This window comes from Convolutriloba macropyga, chromosome 4 (assembly GCF_964194025.1).
Source record: "Convolutriloba macropyga chromosome 4, txConMacr16.3, whole genome shotgun sequence".
NCBI classification, from domain to species: domain Eukaryota; kingdom Metazoa; phylum Xenacoelomorpha; order Acoela; family Convolutidae; genus Convolutriloba; species Convolutriloba macropyga.
The window spans coordinates 65,578,533-65,594,838 of NC_134471.1; the positions used below are offsets into that span (position 1 = coordinate 65,578,533).

At 34.1% G+C, this 16,306-nt stretch overlaps 1 protein-coding gene across 2 annotated transcripts; it reads right to left on the minus strand.

Moving 5' to 3' along the window:
* Positions 1 to 3,397: 3,397 nt before the first annotated feature.
* Positions 3,398 to 15,927, minus strand: LOC142338613 (uncharacterized). Of its 2 annotated transcripts, none has more exons than XM_075388446.1 (3): positions 15,379 to 15,927; positions 12,808 to 13,018; positions 3,398 to 4,313 (listed from the first exon to the last, which is right to left on the minus strand). In XM_075388446.1, the coding sequence occupies exons 1-3, from the start codon at positions 15,814 to 15,816 to the stop codon at positions 4,285 to 4,287; spliced, it is 678 nt and encodes a 225-aa protein (XP_075244561.1). In that variant the 5' UTR covers positions 15,817 to 15,927; the 3' UTR covers positions 3,398 to 4,284. The 2 variants fall into 2 exon arrangements, with proteins under 2 accessions (XP_075244561.1, XP_075244560.1); XM_075388445.1 differs by having other exon boundaries at positions 3,398 to 4,372.
* Positions 15,928 to 16,306: the final 379 nt, after the last annotated feature.

The following is a 16,306-nucleotide window of genomic DNA, read 5'->3' on the forward strand; positions in this document are numbered from 1 at the left end:
GGATCATAAAAATCCAGGAATTGACCAGTAAAATCGCAGCTCAGTTGTCTCTATCGTCGCAACCGTTACGGTAAAGAGGTTATTTTTCAATTGTTTTTCAAAACACTGTGAATAAGTACTGGAATTGTTCAGTTGTAGCTGGAATATGGTGTTCTTTTGAGTACAATTTTTTATTATATTTGGCCACTAATTGGTTGAAGCTACTCTTATGGAAACCCATGACTTCACTGTTTCTACTGACTCGAACACTTGAGAACAAAAATAATGTTGACTCAAATTTTTCATTGGCCAACTTTTATTTTGATATAATCAGTTCACCTTCAACGAAAGTTTTAAGTTGATAAAGTCCAGTACAATCAAAATGACTGAAAAATTACATATGTTTACACTAAAGGGGCTACAGTTGGAAAAATGAAAAAAATTTGGTATATAGAAACTTAGCAATTGAAAAAATTTAAAAATTTATTCGGAAACATTTGTAGTGTTTTGAAACTTATTGACTTGGTGATTTTGATAACGTAAAAACAATATTACTTGATGATGTAATTTGGTGATTACATCATTATTGATACTTTTTGACTACAACAAATTTTTCGTTAATGACCAAAACGTTTTTGTTTTTGCTTGGTAGAGAATTTCTTAGTCATACTTCAACCTCAACACTACTATGTTGTCGTCCCTTTGTTTCGTATACATGTGGCATATGGTTTAATAATTTCCCAGTACAGTAATGCAAAAGATTGGCGGGTAATCATGAGTGGAAAAATTGGGATTTGCTTCGACAACAAACTAGCTCCATTTTCAACAGAAGCTTTATCGAAATCATACATCATTAAATTATTTTGCTGCAAAGGGTTAAAAAGAAGAAGATATACAGCCGTGGATGAAGCTATAGTCGGCTTTGAAACGCAGAAAAATGACATACTTTTAAACTAATGTTTCAGCTGTATGATTTTTTCGGGTGACTCTGAATTGTCAATGTATTTCACAATTATTTTTAGGCCATCTGGATTTGCTCTCGTCATATAAACTACATAGCTATGCGAGACTAAATCTTCTATATTTTGATATGAATCATCCATGGATAAATTGCAATCTTGCTTTATTCGTACTGTTTTCTTTTTCAAATACCTGATTTGCACCTCAAAAAAACATAGTTCGTAGTTTGCCTGAATTTAGCTGCCATAGCTTTGAAAATCTGAAGTCTCAAAAGCAAATGAACAAAAAAATCAGAAGATTTTACTGTTTGGCTGATTGCTGAAAATTTATATATTTTTACTCACCCGAAATTGTATAATTTATGTGTTCATTCTATCAGCTGCCGCTGTGATGAAAAGCGTGATTATGCGAATGATAAAAAAATAGCTTTAAAAAGAGTGACAAATAAAATTTTAGAAAAAAAGTGAAGTTTCAGTAGTAATTGCATAAACGAATGAAAATAAAGGAAAATTGATGTGAACTTGACGTCAATTGGTCGTCTTGAAGACGCCGACGAAATGAAAGAATAAACAAACAGAACACCATTAATAACTTGTTGCTCCTTTATTTTTATAGCAGTTGCCAAAAAAATCAAAAATCTTTTTCATTTTTTTGATGAACTGTGCTTATCTCTTTCAAGAATCTTTTATAGTAGATACAGTAAAGTGTCCTCCAAGAGTGTTTGCTTTAGTCTTGTGGGTGTTCATTATTATCACCACTACCGTTATTGAAACTCAGGAATGAACTGTTTATTGCTGAATATGTCTCTCAGATGGTATTACACTTAAGTGAAACAAGGCGGCTCGTTAATGTGCGTTCGCACATGATGTTCCGACCCGAGCTCATCTACATTTTTGACTTATTTGTCAACCAAATGAAGAGATAACAAAAATAGATGTTTGAATTTTAAAAAAAATGCTACATTTTAAGTTAATTAAACACACTAAATTCTGCCTCGATGAAAAAGAATTCATAGGTTTCATTCATGTGACATCAATAACTCATCACAATAAATCGTATGGCAAAGAAAAATACATCAAAATCACGAAATTTTTGAGAAAACCCATAGATTCAAAGTCAAAAAATTCTACAGCTTTCAACGGAAGGCATTTAATACGCTAAATTATGCCTAGATGATGTGACGACTAGGATGTTTGTCATTCAAAATTTATCAATAAGACATTACAACAAGTCATTGACTATGAAAACAACAACAAAAACAGGCAACATCCAAAATTTCGGTAGAAAATTGAGAGAAGAAAGTGTCGAAGCTATTTAAACCATAAACTTTTTTCTCTGAAAACTTTTTCAATGAACCATTGAACGTCTTTACTAAGCCAATGGGAGCTATCAATATTAGGATAATGTAATACGATTTCTAAAGGAAACAAAATTACTAAAATCTAAAAATTATAAAAATTATGAAAACTTGTGCACCGAAGTCAAAAAAACCAATAGTTAGAAGACAAAACCGCTAACTAGATAAATTGTTGCTGATGTAGAAAAAAGCGGTTCTGTCATTACCGAGCTTGACTTACAATCCACGAAAATAAACTTAAGATTGATTTATGTTCCAAAAAAAAAATAAAAAAATATTTTCAAAGTCTTAACGGCCATTAGCTGTCCACTCACAGCACTAGATAGGTTCACTTAAAGCTCATTAGCAAATCTTATGCACCTTTAGTCAACAGGTTTATGCCATAGGATTATAAAACTTTAGTAAAACCTCAAAAAATAAATCAAAATTTCATTTGAAATTACGAAATTTGAGATACGAGTCCAAAAAAAACATGAGTGATCCCTTCGAAACAAACTTTTTTCGACGGAACTTCGATATTAAAAGTGTCTAGTAGTCTCTAGGTGACTTGAAAAAACAAAAAAATTGCAAAATTTTCTAAAAAAAGAGCTCCCAAACCTAATTCGAATTTTTTTTATATCTTAAACATCCCTCTAAGACTAGAACTAGTCTTTATTATCTCCTTTCGTCTATTAAAAACCTAAAATTGATTTACTTTTTGGCGTGAAATCTAGTTTTGAATTAAATTTTTCGTAGAAAAAACGTTAATTCGAACGAAAATTACGGTAAAAGTGAACAAAATTGAACCAAATATCCAGTGTTCACATGAAACTTTAATTCTCGATAACTCCTCGGAAAAAACGAAATTCAAAAAAATCTTTTTAATTTCGAATTCTACGCTGGACGAGCTTTTTAATGATACCACGCACATTTCTCTACGATGAATATATCGGTCGGCCAAAATTCACGGAACAAAAAAAAACCATATGAGTATATAGTTCCTCCCCCCCCCCCCCACAAGTGGGGTCGGAACAATAATGCTGCTGACAAAAATTTACTGAATAACATTTATTTTGATTCATTGATAGTATCACAGACATTTTTGAATTGAACATTCAGCCTTCAGAAAAAGATTATAGATAATTTAAGCCTTATGTATTTTGATACAATATTTAAGGATAGAGCGAGTGCTACTGAAGATATTTACATTAAAAGGCCTGCAGTATAAAAAAGATAGATAGAAAGTTAGCGTTTCCATGTCTTTTTGGGGTTTTTCAGCTATCTGAAATCAAATTAGCATGTGATTAAAATTGTTCCCCTTTTGCATATTTGAACTTATAAGAAAGAATCGACGCGATCTCTCTGAACAAACATTTATTTCAGTACCAAAATGTTGGCAGTGTTCTTAGTTGTATTCTAGCTTCAAAACAACTATCTGATCATCGCTTTTTGTCGTATACATATGGCAGATGAGTGAATCATCTCTATAAGGAGTAATGCAAAATATGCGTCTATATTCATCATTTGACAAAATTGGAATTTGCACTGAAGTCAAACTAGCTCTGTCTTCAACGGAGGCCATATCGAAGTCATAAACCAATAGTTTATTTTGCTGTAACGGGTTGAAAAGAAAAAGATACACAGCCGTGGTCGAGGCTACAAATTGCTTCGAAATAAAGAAAAATGAAAAGTTTTTCAGATAATGGTTCAGCCGTACTACTTTTTCGGGTGAATCTGAGGTGTCTATGTTCCTCAGAAATATCTCAAGACCATCTCGATTTGTTCTCTTTCTATAAATCACATAGCTGTGCGAGACTATTTCTGCCCTCCAGCACCCAGATAACTCAATAGTCCTAACCAGTCTCTCGTTCTCAAACACAAATAATTGCCAATCATAGGTTGGCTTGGGACTTGTGTATATAATGACGAGTCTGCTTCCAAATACTCTCATATCGTACAGATATAGGTCACTCCAAAATATCTCTCGAATAACTTCTCCATTCTTCTTGTCAACTGCTGACGTCACTCTCTGCTGTCCCTGGATATAGCTGATATATAATGTCCCGTCTCCACCCGAGGCAATTTTTTTGATGTCACCTGGTTAATAAATTAAAGCCCAAAAAAAGAAAAGTTGAAAATTATAATTCATAGTAGCGCCCAGAATGGGACCAAGAGACCCTAAATAAGACATTCGATCTGCCCATTAAAACCGAAGTGACACTTGATCAGACCATAGAAGCGGTAAGGTCGAAGCAAGTTGTAGCAAAAAAAAGTCAACTATAACTTTTTGCTATAATACACTTTTGTGTTGTGAACTTTCCACTCTGGCTCAGGTTCTTCATTTTTTGCAAGTCAACGACAGATTAATCATTATCATCTTTATTATTCCGGTTAGCGCTGGATTTGTTTTTCTGTTAGCTTTTTGTATTTAGTTTGTCCCTTGAGTTTGTCTGTAAACTTAATCTATTTCGTGGTTCCAGTTTATTTTTCGTCTGACATTTGTTTCAGTGATATTTGTTTCTTTTGTTTTGAGCCCTCTAGCACGGGTGATCTTCTGAACTGAAAAAGTCTGAATTTGGGTCCTTTTTCTCAGCTGAACGATTGATGAGGCGTTTCAGGCATTCGCATAATCAAATATACGTATAGGTCTTTCTTCAATTTATCTGTTTTTTCCTTAGAGCTGTCTGAGGACAAGTATCATTATTTTTTAGGCTCTTTCAGCAGAGTAACTATCAATCGATTCTCAGTTGGTGCGTAACTGCAAATGTTTATACTTTGAACAAACAGTTAATGGAGAGATTAGTGATCCTCGAAACATTGGCTTGCAATCTCCGCTACTAAAAAACCATCCTCTTCGACAAACATTTTTTCTTTTGATTGAGAGGTTTTTTGAAAAGCAACTAGTTATTTGTGAAACTATCAGTTAGCATTAGGCTACTGACAGTCGGTCATCTTTTATCATACGGCTATCACATCCCTAGATGTCATTCCTCAGTTCATAACCTGGTGCAGTTTATTTAGTTCACTTTACGTTTTTTATTCATATATATTTATATATATATATATATATATATATATATATATATATATACATACATATATATATATATATATATATATATATATATACCCGGGTCACCACTTCTGAGTAGTCATACAAGGATCATATATGGTATCATTTAAATCATAACGTATTTCCTAGTACGATCCTTGTATGACTACTAAGAAATCATACATGACTACTAGGAAATCATATATGAACCTTGTATGACTACAAAGCAATCATTTATGATCCTAGTATGAATACCAAGAATCATACATCTATTTTTCATAAAATTTTAAATCATTTATGTCTTTTAAAAATTGCATTCGGCAAGGATTCACTTATGTGATTCTCCGGCATCACTTTGTGATCCGCCAAAAGACCCAAACGTACCATATCATTTGCAAAGTTGAGTACGCAATTAATGAGTAAGTCCAAATAGACAAATAAATTTCTGATATTCTCCGAAGCCAGCTTATACCTATAAATGCTCATTTATAAAAAATATATGGAAAAAATTTTGCAGATAGCCTCAAATTCGTTTTCTGAATGTATTTAAGTTGGAAAGTTATTCTTTTCGCCCACACAAACAATCAAATGCGGAAGTCAAATGCGATATAATAATTTGTTTTGTCCTCTGACTACAATATACAGGAATTTGTGAAACCAATCAATGTTTTATGTGTCATATATGACCTTGTATGATTTCCAGGAAATTTTTTCAGCATTAAAAGAAAATGAAAGGTATAGAGTTTTTAGGCTTTGAATTTTTTTGTATGATCCGTGTATGATTTCTAGGAAATCATATATGATCCTTGTATGACTACTAAGAAAACCTACAAATCATATATGACCTTGAATGAATACTAGGAATCATATATGACACAGTATGGCTACTAAGAATTGTGTATGATGAGCAACCCGGGTATATATATATATATATATATATATATATATATACATATATATATATATATATATATATATATATTTATATATATATATATATATATATATATATATATATATATATATATATATATATATCCCAGATGATAGGATATTGTGAAGGAATTGTCTGTTCACGTCATAAACAAATTTTACTTTCTGTTTATTTTGCTCGTATGCATGATCACATAATTATTATTTTTTGCTTCATGATAATGTGCTGTAAATAGTTTCTTTCTCTAATTTCATTTGCTAAAATTCATTTGGTAAAGTTAAATTTATCAATTGCACCGCATTTCGCTGACTAAAGTTGAGAATAGTCAATCGACCCGAAATATCCTGTAAAAATATCCAATATTTTTCCTAAAGGTAAAGTGCTCAATCGCGTCGCAATTTACAATCAAACTAGTAGTTGAAGCAATTGAACCGCAAAAGCCTACTATAACATTTTCCAAGTCCACCACACCTTAGGAAAAAAATTTCATTTTTAATTTGACCAGTTCGTTTCCTTTACGCATATACATGCACTTTTCTGTCTCTGAGAAGAACTAAAATTAGATTAAAATAGAAGAATGTAGCTCAAGACAACTTGAGAAAAGAATATGTACGGATAGATTTTACTGTCTCAAAAACAAATACGCGAAGTCTGCATTCCACAGACTCTACTTTTTGTCAGAAAAATTCAAAAAACCGATGCAGACAGATGGGTGAAAAAAAGTTTTCTGAAAATTTTAACGCAAATTCTATCATTTTTTTTGTTTGAACTTTGTATTATTGTCGTGTAGAAATTGGTCAACGTCTAAAAGCTCTTCTTCATTTTTTTTGTATTCTGTTTAAATGAACAGATTAAATGAACAGTCTGTTTTCGAATGTCTCCACAATCTAGACATCAAATTTCACAACCAGTCGAAGTATCTAGAGCCGTTTAAAATAATTTTCAACGTAAGAAGTTTTAGCTCGATCACACCTCCATATCACCTCTGATCAAACCTGATTCTAATATCCACTGACCTCCAAGTAATGAACTTGATTGTATCTAGGCCATATATGATTCTCAGGCAATCAGGAAATAATGATGAAAATAGAAAATCACCTTTGGGATTTGGAACTAAGATCTATTCACATGTCAGCCAAGTAAAATATTTTAGCTAATCTAAATTTTCTCTGTATAATTTCGCATAGATAACTACTATGAATACGAGCTAATTTTTGTATACTTTCAGTTTTAATTGTAATTTAAAATGCAACTTATTGAATTCTTTTGAACCGTGTTATCGACCACGACAATGGTGTCCAGACCACCTCCATACAGACAAACATTGGATCTAGAGAACGCAGAATCAGCTACTGCGTGGATTTTGTCTTTTGTGGCAAAATGTTTGAACAGAGAAGAAAAAGGACAAGATCAACACCGATGGCACTATACAGGACCTACATGTAACTAATCTGCGGGCATGATGCAATCATTAAATTAAGGAGCCTAATGAGTCCTAGGATTTTGATTGATACTCCGTATAAAGAGATCAGATGGTTGATTAAATATTATGTTCCTCTTAAAGAGAGAGTAGTAACGGCAGAAAAGGCTAAATTTCCGTACGTAATACAAGGTGTATTGGAGTCAGACGACGATTTCCTAGCAGGTCTTAGAGAAGAAGCACGCTATTGTGACTTCTGAAAACTCAAAACGGCTGCCAACCCCGAACATGGTAAAAATAAAGTTTATCTCAGGTTTGAGGGACCCTGAAGCAAAACTTAGACTACTAGACGGTATTTAAAAAAACCAGCAATGTTGACTCCTGAAATGACCCAAAGCTTACAGCTCAGAAGTCAAGCAATGGTTTTTACAGGCTCTTCATCAGGTACAAAGCCTCTTACTGTGAAAGAAGAAGTTGAGTACAGCTTCAAAAGGAATACAGCTTCAAAGAGTACTCTTCAAAGAGTACTCAGAACCTATAATATGAGTATATAGTACTCATCTTTAAATAACCAAATGAATAAAAGCAACAACATGTGCACTAAGTGTGGAGGTAAGCCATTCTCTAGTAGACACTGTCCGTTGCTTAATAAAAAAATGCAACATCTGTGAAACGTTGGGACTCTTCTGAAAAATGCAAGTTTAGAAGCAAATCCCAGCCAATTTCAGGTGAGTATAATAAACAGAAAAATTTTGCAAAGAATAACAAGCATCTCCAGCATCGGAGATGGGAATGTTTTATACCAAGTAACAAATCTTTAGCATATCTGCGACATGGGAATAAATCTCAATAAGTAACTGCAATGTAAAATGCAGGTATAGACGGGTGCAGATAGCACAGTGATATCATCAAAATGATGGACAGAGCTTTGTAAACGTCAGTTGTATGGTAAGATAAGACGTTTCGATGCTTTTGATTGTCATCAATTAACGCTTCTGGGATCACGTACTAGTAAAGTTGAGTGGAACGGAAGCAGGCGTATACAAACCCAACCGCAGTCTGATAAAAAATTTGGACTACTTGGTGGAGACTTTCTACATAAGCACGATGTGAACAAAATCACAACCGAACACCTACCTGCTTTGAAAGATTACGAAGCCCATGTAAAGCTGATACCAAGGTTGCAGCCAATTTTCTGCAAAGCCAGAAAAGACCTCTACCTCTTCATGACAAGGTCACAGAGAAGCTGGAACAGATGGTCAGATAGGACAACCTTGAACCGCTACAGCCAAGAAGAGTCACTAATGCATCTCCAGTGGTGTGGCAGAGAAAGAAGAGTTGAGAACTGAGATCTTGTGTGCACTTGAAAGTGCAGATCAATGGCAAGTTCAGGGATAAAGGACTACCCAATATCAGACGTGGAGACGACCTTCCACAACCTATATGGAGCCCCATATTTTGGCAAAATTGACCTCTCAGATGCCTACTATCAAACTGAACATGACGAAGAGGCAAAAGATATATGCAAAATCAGCACATCTCAGGGACTGTTCAAGATGTGCCCACTACCTCAGGGATTGAAAAACTGTTCTTCAATCTTCCAGAATTGCATAGAAAAAGTGTTTTGATCTTTCAACACGATGTGTTGGTCTATGGAACTAGCAAGGAGCAGTTCGACAAGAGAAAGCTTGCAGTCAAGAGGCCACTAAGTGACAAAATCTTTACTATTAATGAGAACAAATCTAACTCAAAACCATTTGGTAGCGTTAAGTTTTAGGATACTCAAATTCAAAGGAGGAAATAACACCAGACCAAAAATATGTTGGAAAAACAAAAAAAAGCAAAAGCATCAACAAACAACAAAGAACTCGCATCATTTGTTGGGCTCGCAAATTTCATTAAAAATGATTCTTGATTTTGTAACAAAAGTGATACCCCTGAATAACATGAGAAATTGCAATTTCTTATGGGGAATTTGCAAAAAAAGCCTTTGAAGAAATAAAAAGTGAAATTTGCTAACCCACATGTCGAGCCACATAGTTTACAAAAAGAAGCAACAGTTAATACTATTACTTCTGAAAAAACCATTGGCGGGGTTCTCTCGCAAGAAGGACATCCAGTTATATATATATATATATATATATATATATCGAGGAAGCTGACTCCAGTGGAGCAAAACTACTCAAACATAGAGCGGGAACCACTGGCAATTGTGTTTGTGCACACAAGATTGTAACAATTCTTTCTTGGGAGACGATTTATCTTACAGACGGACCGTAAACAACTCAAATACCTCTCTGCACTAGATGGGGAGATCCCGAAGACAGCATCATCTAGAATCACAAAATGGGCAATAGCTCTAATGGGCTTCGACTATGAGCTGAAGTACACACCAAGAGAGCAGATGGCCCATGCAGATGCTTTGAGCAGAATGGATTTTGACAAAGATGAATCCAACAACGATCGAATGTGCTTCGCAATCAATAACATCATTTTCGCTCAGAGTGAATTGGTGACCCAAGCAGAAGCCAAAACTGAATTTGGAACAAACAGACTCCTAAAGGAAATAATGAAACGATTCCAAAATGGCAATTGGAAATAAAGTTAAGAAGCGGAAAATGGATTCGAGCAACGGAAATATGCAATGACTATACACAATGGAATCATCTTCAAATTTGTTGTTCCTTTCATTCAATCCAAACTATGACACTTGGTTTTGGCAAAAGCGCACTCGACACATTCGGGGAAGAATGCAACTGAGGCATCAGTCAGAGTGATAGCACGGTGGCCTGGCATTACCCACGACGTTCAAAATTTCTTTAGTAGATGTAAGAATTGTACAATGAACAGTCCTAGCTTTGGAAAAACAGTCTCTACGCGGACAGGAGCCGACGTTTTGGAACGGTTCCACATGGACTGGGGCTATATTAAGGAACAAAGCAATATTTTAAAAATTGTTGACGCGGATTCTGGTTAGACAGAAGCTTTCCCTGCGGAAAATTTAAAATCAGAAACAGTTAAAGTATATCTTAGTCAATTCTTTGCTAGGTTCAGAATACCATGAATTTTAGTATCTGAGATTGGTCCTGAATTTGTAAGTGGTGAACTTAAACAGTGGTGTGAATCACTGGGAATAAAGAAAATGGAATCACCCTTCTATCGTCCAAGAGCTTATGGACTAGCTAAAATAGCAGTTCATACAGTGAGGCGGGCACTTCAAGCCTGGAGTCCCAATCTTAATGAGTTTTTCGGAGCATTCCTGCAAAAGGCACTGATGACAAATCGCAATACTTCAAAGACGAGGGGCAAAACTCCAATTGAACGTCTATTGGGACGCAGAGTGAGACTACCAGCAATAGCAGATTTTTACTTGTGCGAATCCATTCGATTCCAGGCCAATGAGAAGACGAAGACAATTCCTGCTACCTTCATCATCAAGAAAGACTTGAACACATTATTGATTCAGCTAGAAAACTAATCACGGACTATTCTAGTGGGCGACAACCAAATTGCGAGAACAGACGAGGACAATGTGAAAACTGAACCACCAGTGGAGGAGAGCATATCACAATCAGAACCACAACTTCTAAGAACAAAGATGTGGGACCTTCATATCAAGATGAAACTTCTGCAGCCTCAACATCTGCAGAGCATCAACAACCCAAACCATCAGAGCCTTCACGAACATCAACAAGAAATAGAAAGCGACCCGACAGATTTGGAGAACCTATACACACAAACTTGCTTTAAAAATGATGTAGGATGTGATGGTTTCAAAGAAACATCAAGAAACTTAGAAGTTTTTATTAAAGATTCAAAGAAGGAAAGAAGAAATTACATGACAAACTTTGTTGCAATGTCATTAAGTAATGGCCACAAAACTAAACTCAAATCAAGTTTTTTTTTGGCGCTATCATTATATTATTGACATCAATCATATGTCAGACGTAAATTATCCCATCCACAGAAACCTGATTTTAACATCGACTGACCTCCAACTAATGAACTCGATTGTATCTAGGCCATATATGATTCTCAGGAAATAATGATTGAAATAGAAAATCACCCCTGAGAATCGGAACTAAATTCTATTCACATGTCAATCAAGTAAAAAGTTTTTAGCCAACTGATCTTTCTCTGTATATTTCCGCATAGATAACCACTTTAAATACGAGCTAAATTTTGTATATTTTCAGCTCCTCCATTTTTAATTTAAAATCGAACTTATTTAATTCTTTTGAACCTTGTTATCGACCATCACATGTAGCCAAAAATTAATCCTACTTTTCGATCAATATTTGTGAAAAATTTTTTGAATCAAGCTTTTGACTTCCCCTTTGACAAAAAAACTTTCGGAAGATTTTTGGTAAAACCAATTAACTGTGAACTTCTTTCACGAAGGTTCAGTGATTAGAGTAGTTTCAATAACAGACTTCAAATCCCATTGTAACCGTATTTTACCATTTTTCTGCTAAAATTGAATGTTCCTGCCCGGGTCGAGTTTTTTGGGTAAATTTTTGTAAGAAATGCGGTGAATGCGTTGAATTTTTGTAGGAAATGCGGCGATTGCGGTGAATGTGGTGACAATAAATATTTCACCGCATTTCTTACAAAAATTCACCACAAAATTCACCGCATTTCTTACAAAAAATCACCGCATTTGCTTTCCAACGTTAACTCAATCTGATTTAATTTCACAAGTAATATTAAACCATTAGGTGACCGTAGGCGCAGTGGGATAAGCAGAGGGAGGTATGCAGGAGATGAGAGGATCAAACCCGTGGAGGGCAGATTCTTTTTTGTAAGAATACTGAGAACGCGGTGAAAATAATTAATTCACCGCGATTCACCGCATTTCTTACGAAAATTAACCGCCAAACCTCGACCCGAGTGCTATAAAAACGAAAGCTCTCACTTTGCATCAACAATTGACACCCATATGTTGAAAATGGTCTCGCCTAGAAAATCGACCTCTTAGGCTAAAACATTCAACACTTTAGGCACATTTCCCAAGTAAGTTCCACGCACTCTTCTACGCGCTTTTCTTTCAAAACTATTCGCCGATGTCTGCTTACACCTCGATCTTGGTACACACCTCCGTTAAATAGTTTGAGATATCAACTAACCTGTCTCAAAATTGAAGGAATACTTGAGCCGAAATTCCAAATCAAAAACATGAATTCGATTGTCTCTGTAGCTGTTAAAAAATATTTCTCCAGTTGCTATGTTGACAACCGGGGTGCATAGTGCAACTTGATCACCTAGTCCCAGTTCACGTACTAATTGGCTTGAAATGACTTTCATTCTTGCAGGCTTCTTTTCGTGTGGTAATTGGTTCTGGCGATTGCAGAGCAAAATGATATTGGCAACTCACAAAGATTCGACAAAAGGAAACATTATTTCCAAAAAGAAATTATATCGCCAATAAATATTGGATGACACCCGCTATTTATTTCAAGTGAAGCGCATTGCTGAGTACTATTTGTTGCTAAATTTTTTGCATAAAATTTTTAAAAACTGCATTTTTTAGGAAATAAAACAATTTAGTGCTTATTTGAATATCATTTATTGACGGTGATTTTCGATGCCATTTTTGCTACTATATTCGGTTTTGTTTTGTTCAGTGTTCAGCGTAATTGAAAACACTTCGAAATTATCGACATTCTTGTTCCTTATTAAAAAGTGTCGCCCACTTATTTTTAATCATTTAAGAAAAAAAAAGAAATTGATTTGCTTTGTTACTCTATATCAGATTCTTTTTCTTCAACATTCAACAGCTTCAAATCTCTGGTAACATTTTTAATAGTGTTGTTAATCTTGAACACAATCAAAAGTTTTTGTTAGAAAACAACATTCTGCTCTATTGTGACTCTTCATGCTCAAATGTAATCAAATTTTTTGATCTGCAGTTTTTGAAGCTCTAGTTCATTTTTGCCCCAACATGTTCAACTAATATTTATTTCAAAACGCAATAAGTTTTTAAAACCCAGGAAAGAACCTACTAAAAATTTGAGTTTAAAGCAGCTCTTTTATTGCCATTTTTCCGATGGACAAGAGTATTTTGAACACTGCTCAAAATTGTAAATCCTTCAAAAAATAGTAAAAATTGAGCACCCGAAGGATATCTGGGATTGACTTTTAAATCCAGCAACAGAAATTTTACAGTTTGGTCCCCACAAAAATTTGGTCCGCAAAAATAAAGCCATTTAGCGCTTAATTGAAAACCATTTACTGACGCTGAAGTTTCAATGCAATTATGTTTCAATGCAGTTCTGTTTTGTTCAGTGCGCAGCGTAATTGAAAACACTCTGAGTAATAATTCTAAATAGTTGAGTTTGAAATTGTTCTATAAAAATTATCGACATTTTTTTCCTTTTTGAAAAGTGTCGACCATTTATGTTTAGTCATTTGACAAAAAAGAAGAAATTGATTTTCTTTATTAGTCAAAATTCATGTTCTTCAGCAGCTTCAAATCTCTGCTATTAGTTATCATTATTGTTAATCCTAAATTTACTTGAAAGATTATGTTAGAAAACATCATACTCGTCTATTGTTGCTCTTCATGCTCAAATGTAATTAGATTTTGTTATTTGCAATTTCTGATGCTCTAATTCATTTTTTGCAGCTACAGGTTTAAGTAAATATTGTTTCAGAAAGCTACAACTTTTCAAAACCAATAAAAGAACCTAATGGACATTTGTGTTTAAAACAGCATTCTGACTGTCTTTATCTGGGCAAGAGTATTTTGCACATTTTGCTCAAAATTGTAAATCCTTCAAAAATTATTTATAACGAACGCTCAAAGGATATCTGTGATTAAACATTTAAACAAGCAACAAAAAGTTTACTAGAGTTTTATAGTAATTGAAAACTAAATAATGTTAATAGGCTTATTACCATTCTGTAATTAACAATTCCTCGGCTCTATTTTGACTGGTGTGTCTTTACTTTTTTTACCACCTTATAAAATGATTTTCCATACATGAGAAAACAGTTGCTTGATTAGATTAGTGAACTTAAATTATCTTCACTATGAAGTCGTTAGTTTTAAATTGAACTAGTAATATCAGAAAAATACTATCACTGTTTTGTTCTCTAGAAGTTAAAATTGAAAAAAGTCAACTTCAATAAAAACTGCAGACAACTTTATGACAAATTGGTAGCTCGGTGTCGGATGTATGATTTAAATTTGCAGATTTTTGCTAAAATGAACTAATTGGCACCATTTGCAGGTTCTGAAATTTTTAAATATACGTTTGCAGAGTTTTTCAAAAATACCTCGTTTGGTTAACCTAATTTTTTTTAAATATATTTAGTTTCAAAGATTTTTCTTTTTTGTTTTGAGCCACACTCTAGAATCTAGAGTAACCAGCTAGTAGTTAAAAACTACGTGTACGAGTGAAATTCGCTTAGTGTAATTGAAAAACACTTAGTGGTCAAAAACAATTTTCTATCAAATCATCCTAAAAATAAAAGCTTCCAAAAACTTTTGCTCCCACAAATGCCTTCAAAAATAGCTACGCTTGGCAAACGTAAAATTTTTATAGAAATTTTTTATGTCTACGTTCTAATGTCCCAAATCTTTATATCAATAATTTTGAAGTGGAAATTAAGTGCCAATTTTAAAGAAAACCTGGATGTAAGTTAGTGAAATGTTTTTGCCAATCTCAATGTTTGCTCTGCTTTGTGTCACTGACCAATGGAATTAAAGTTGTATCTGCGGATAAAGGAACCTTGTTGTTTGGAACCATTAAGATGAGATCTTGCATACGTTTAACAACGTCCGCAGACGCCATGTTTATCAAATCGAGGCTCTCTTGAAACTTCTTGATGTCCAAATATTTGTCATGAAACAGCCTTGTCATATCATTTTCGTATCTTTTCAGTGTGTCAATTGATTTTTCTGATAACACATTAACTTGGTATGAAACAATTTCATCGGTTTTCTGTAAAGCAGAATTTGACATTTCACCAATCTTAGATAATTGATCAAACAAAGATTTTTCAGAGGTTTGGAAGTCCATAATCGCATCGGTGTTCATGGAAGCTGCATTTCTCAGTATTTCCAGCTCTGCTTCTTCCAAAGGGATAACTTGATGTGGTTGATTTGCGTGTTCATTTGACCAGCATTTCATACAGATTGCATGACAACAATTTGGTCCTCGGCAAAATACCACTTTTGGAAGATTGTGTCTGGCGCATTTGCCACTCTTGTTTTCAATTTGGCATAATCACAGATAAAGAAAAAAAACCTGTGTTTACTACATTTTTTGTTCGATGTTATAAACATACCCTATTTTAAAGTTTCTCTTGAAGAGAAATTTAAAGTTTTAAAAAAGTCAAAACACCGCGGAAATAAATACCAAGTGAAGTGACTCTTTCATATCTAATACATATTCAGTATTGAAATTGTACTCAATCCTGTTCGTGTCCAAATATTTTAAAATTTGCGTTTGCAGGAAATTGATGCGCAGTTACGCGAGTGATTAAAAAATTTCTAAACAACAATTTACTGTGCGACAATGACAGACCACCGGAATCCTAATGTTTTACTAACTTTTGCGATATGATGTCTTATTTCGATATAGAAATGGATATTTGCCACTTGTGCCCCCGTTCGTTATT

Coding starts and splice junctions, on each gene's coding strand:
- LOC142338613 (XM_075388445.1), bottom strand. CDS start 15,816: ATGAAATGCTGGTCAAATGAACACGCAAATCAACCACATCAAGTTATC. Junction 13,019..15,378: donor ATACAACTTTAATTCCATTG/GTCAGTGACACA, acceptor TGCAATCGCCAG/AACCAATTACCACACGAAAA. Junction 4,373..12,807: donor TTCCTTCAATTTTGAGACAG/GTTAGTTGATAT, acceptor TTTATTAACCAG/GTGACATCAAAAAAATTGCC.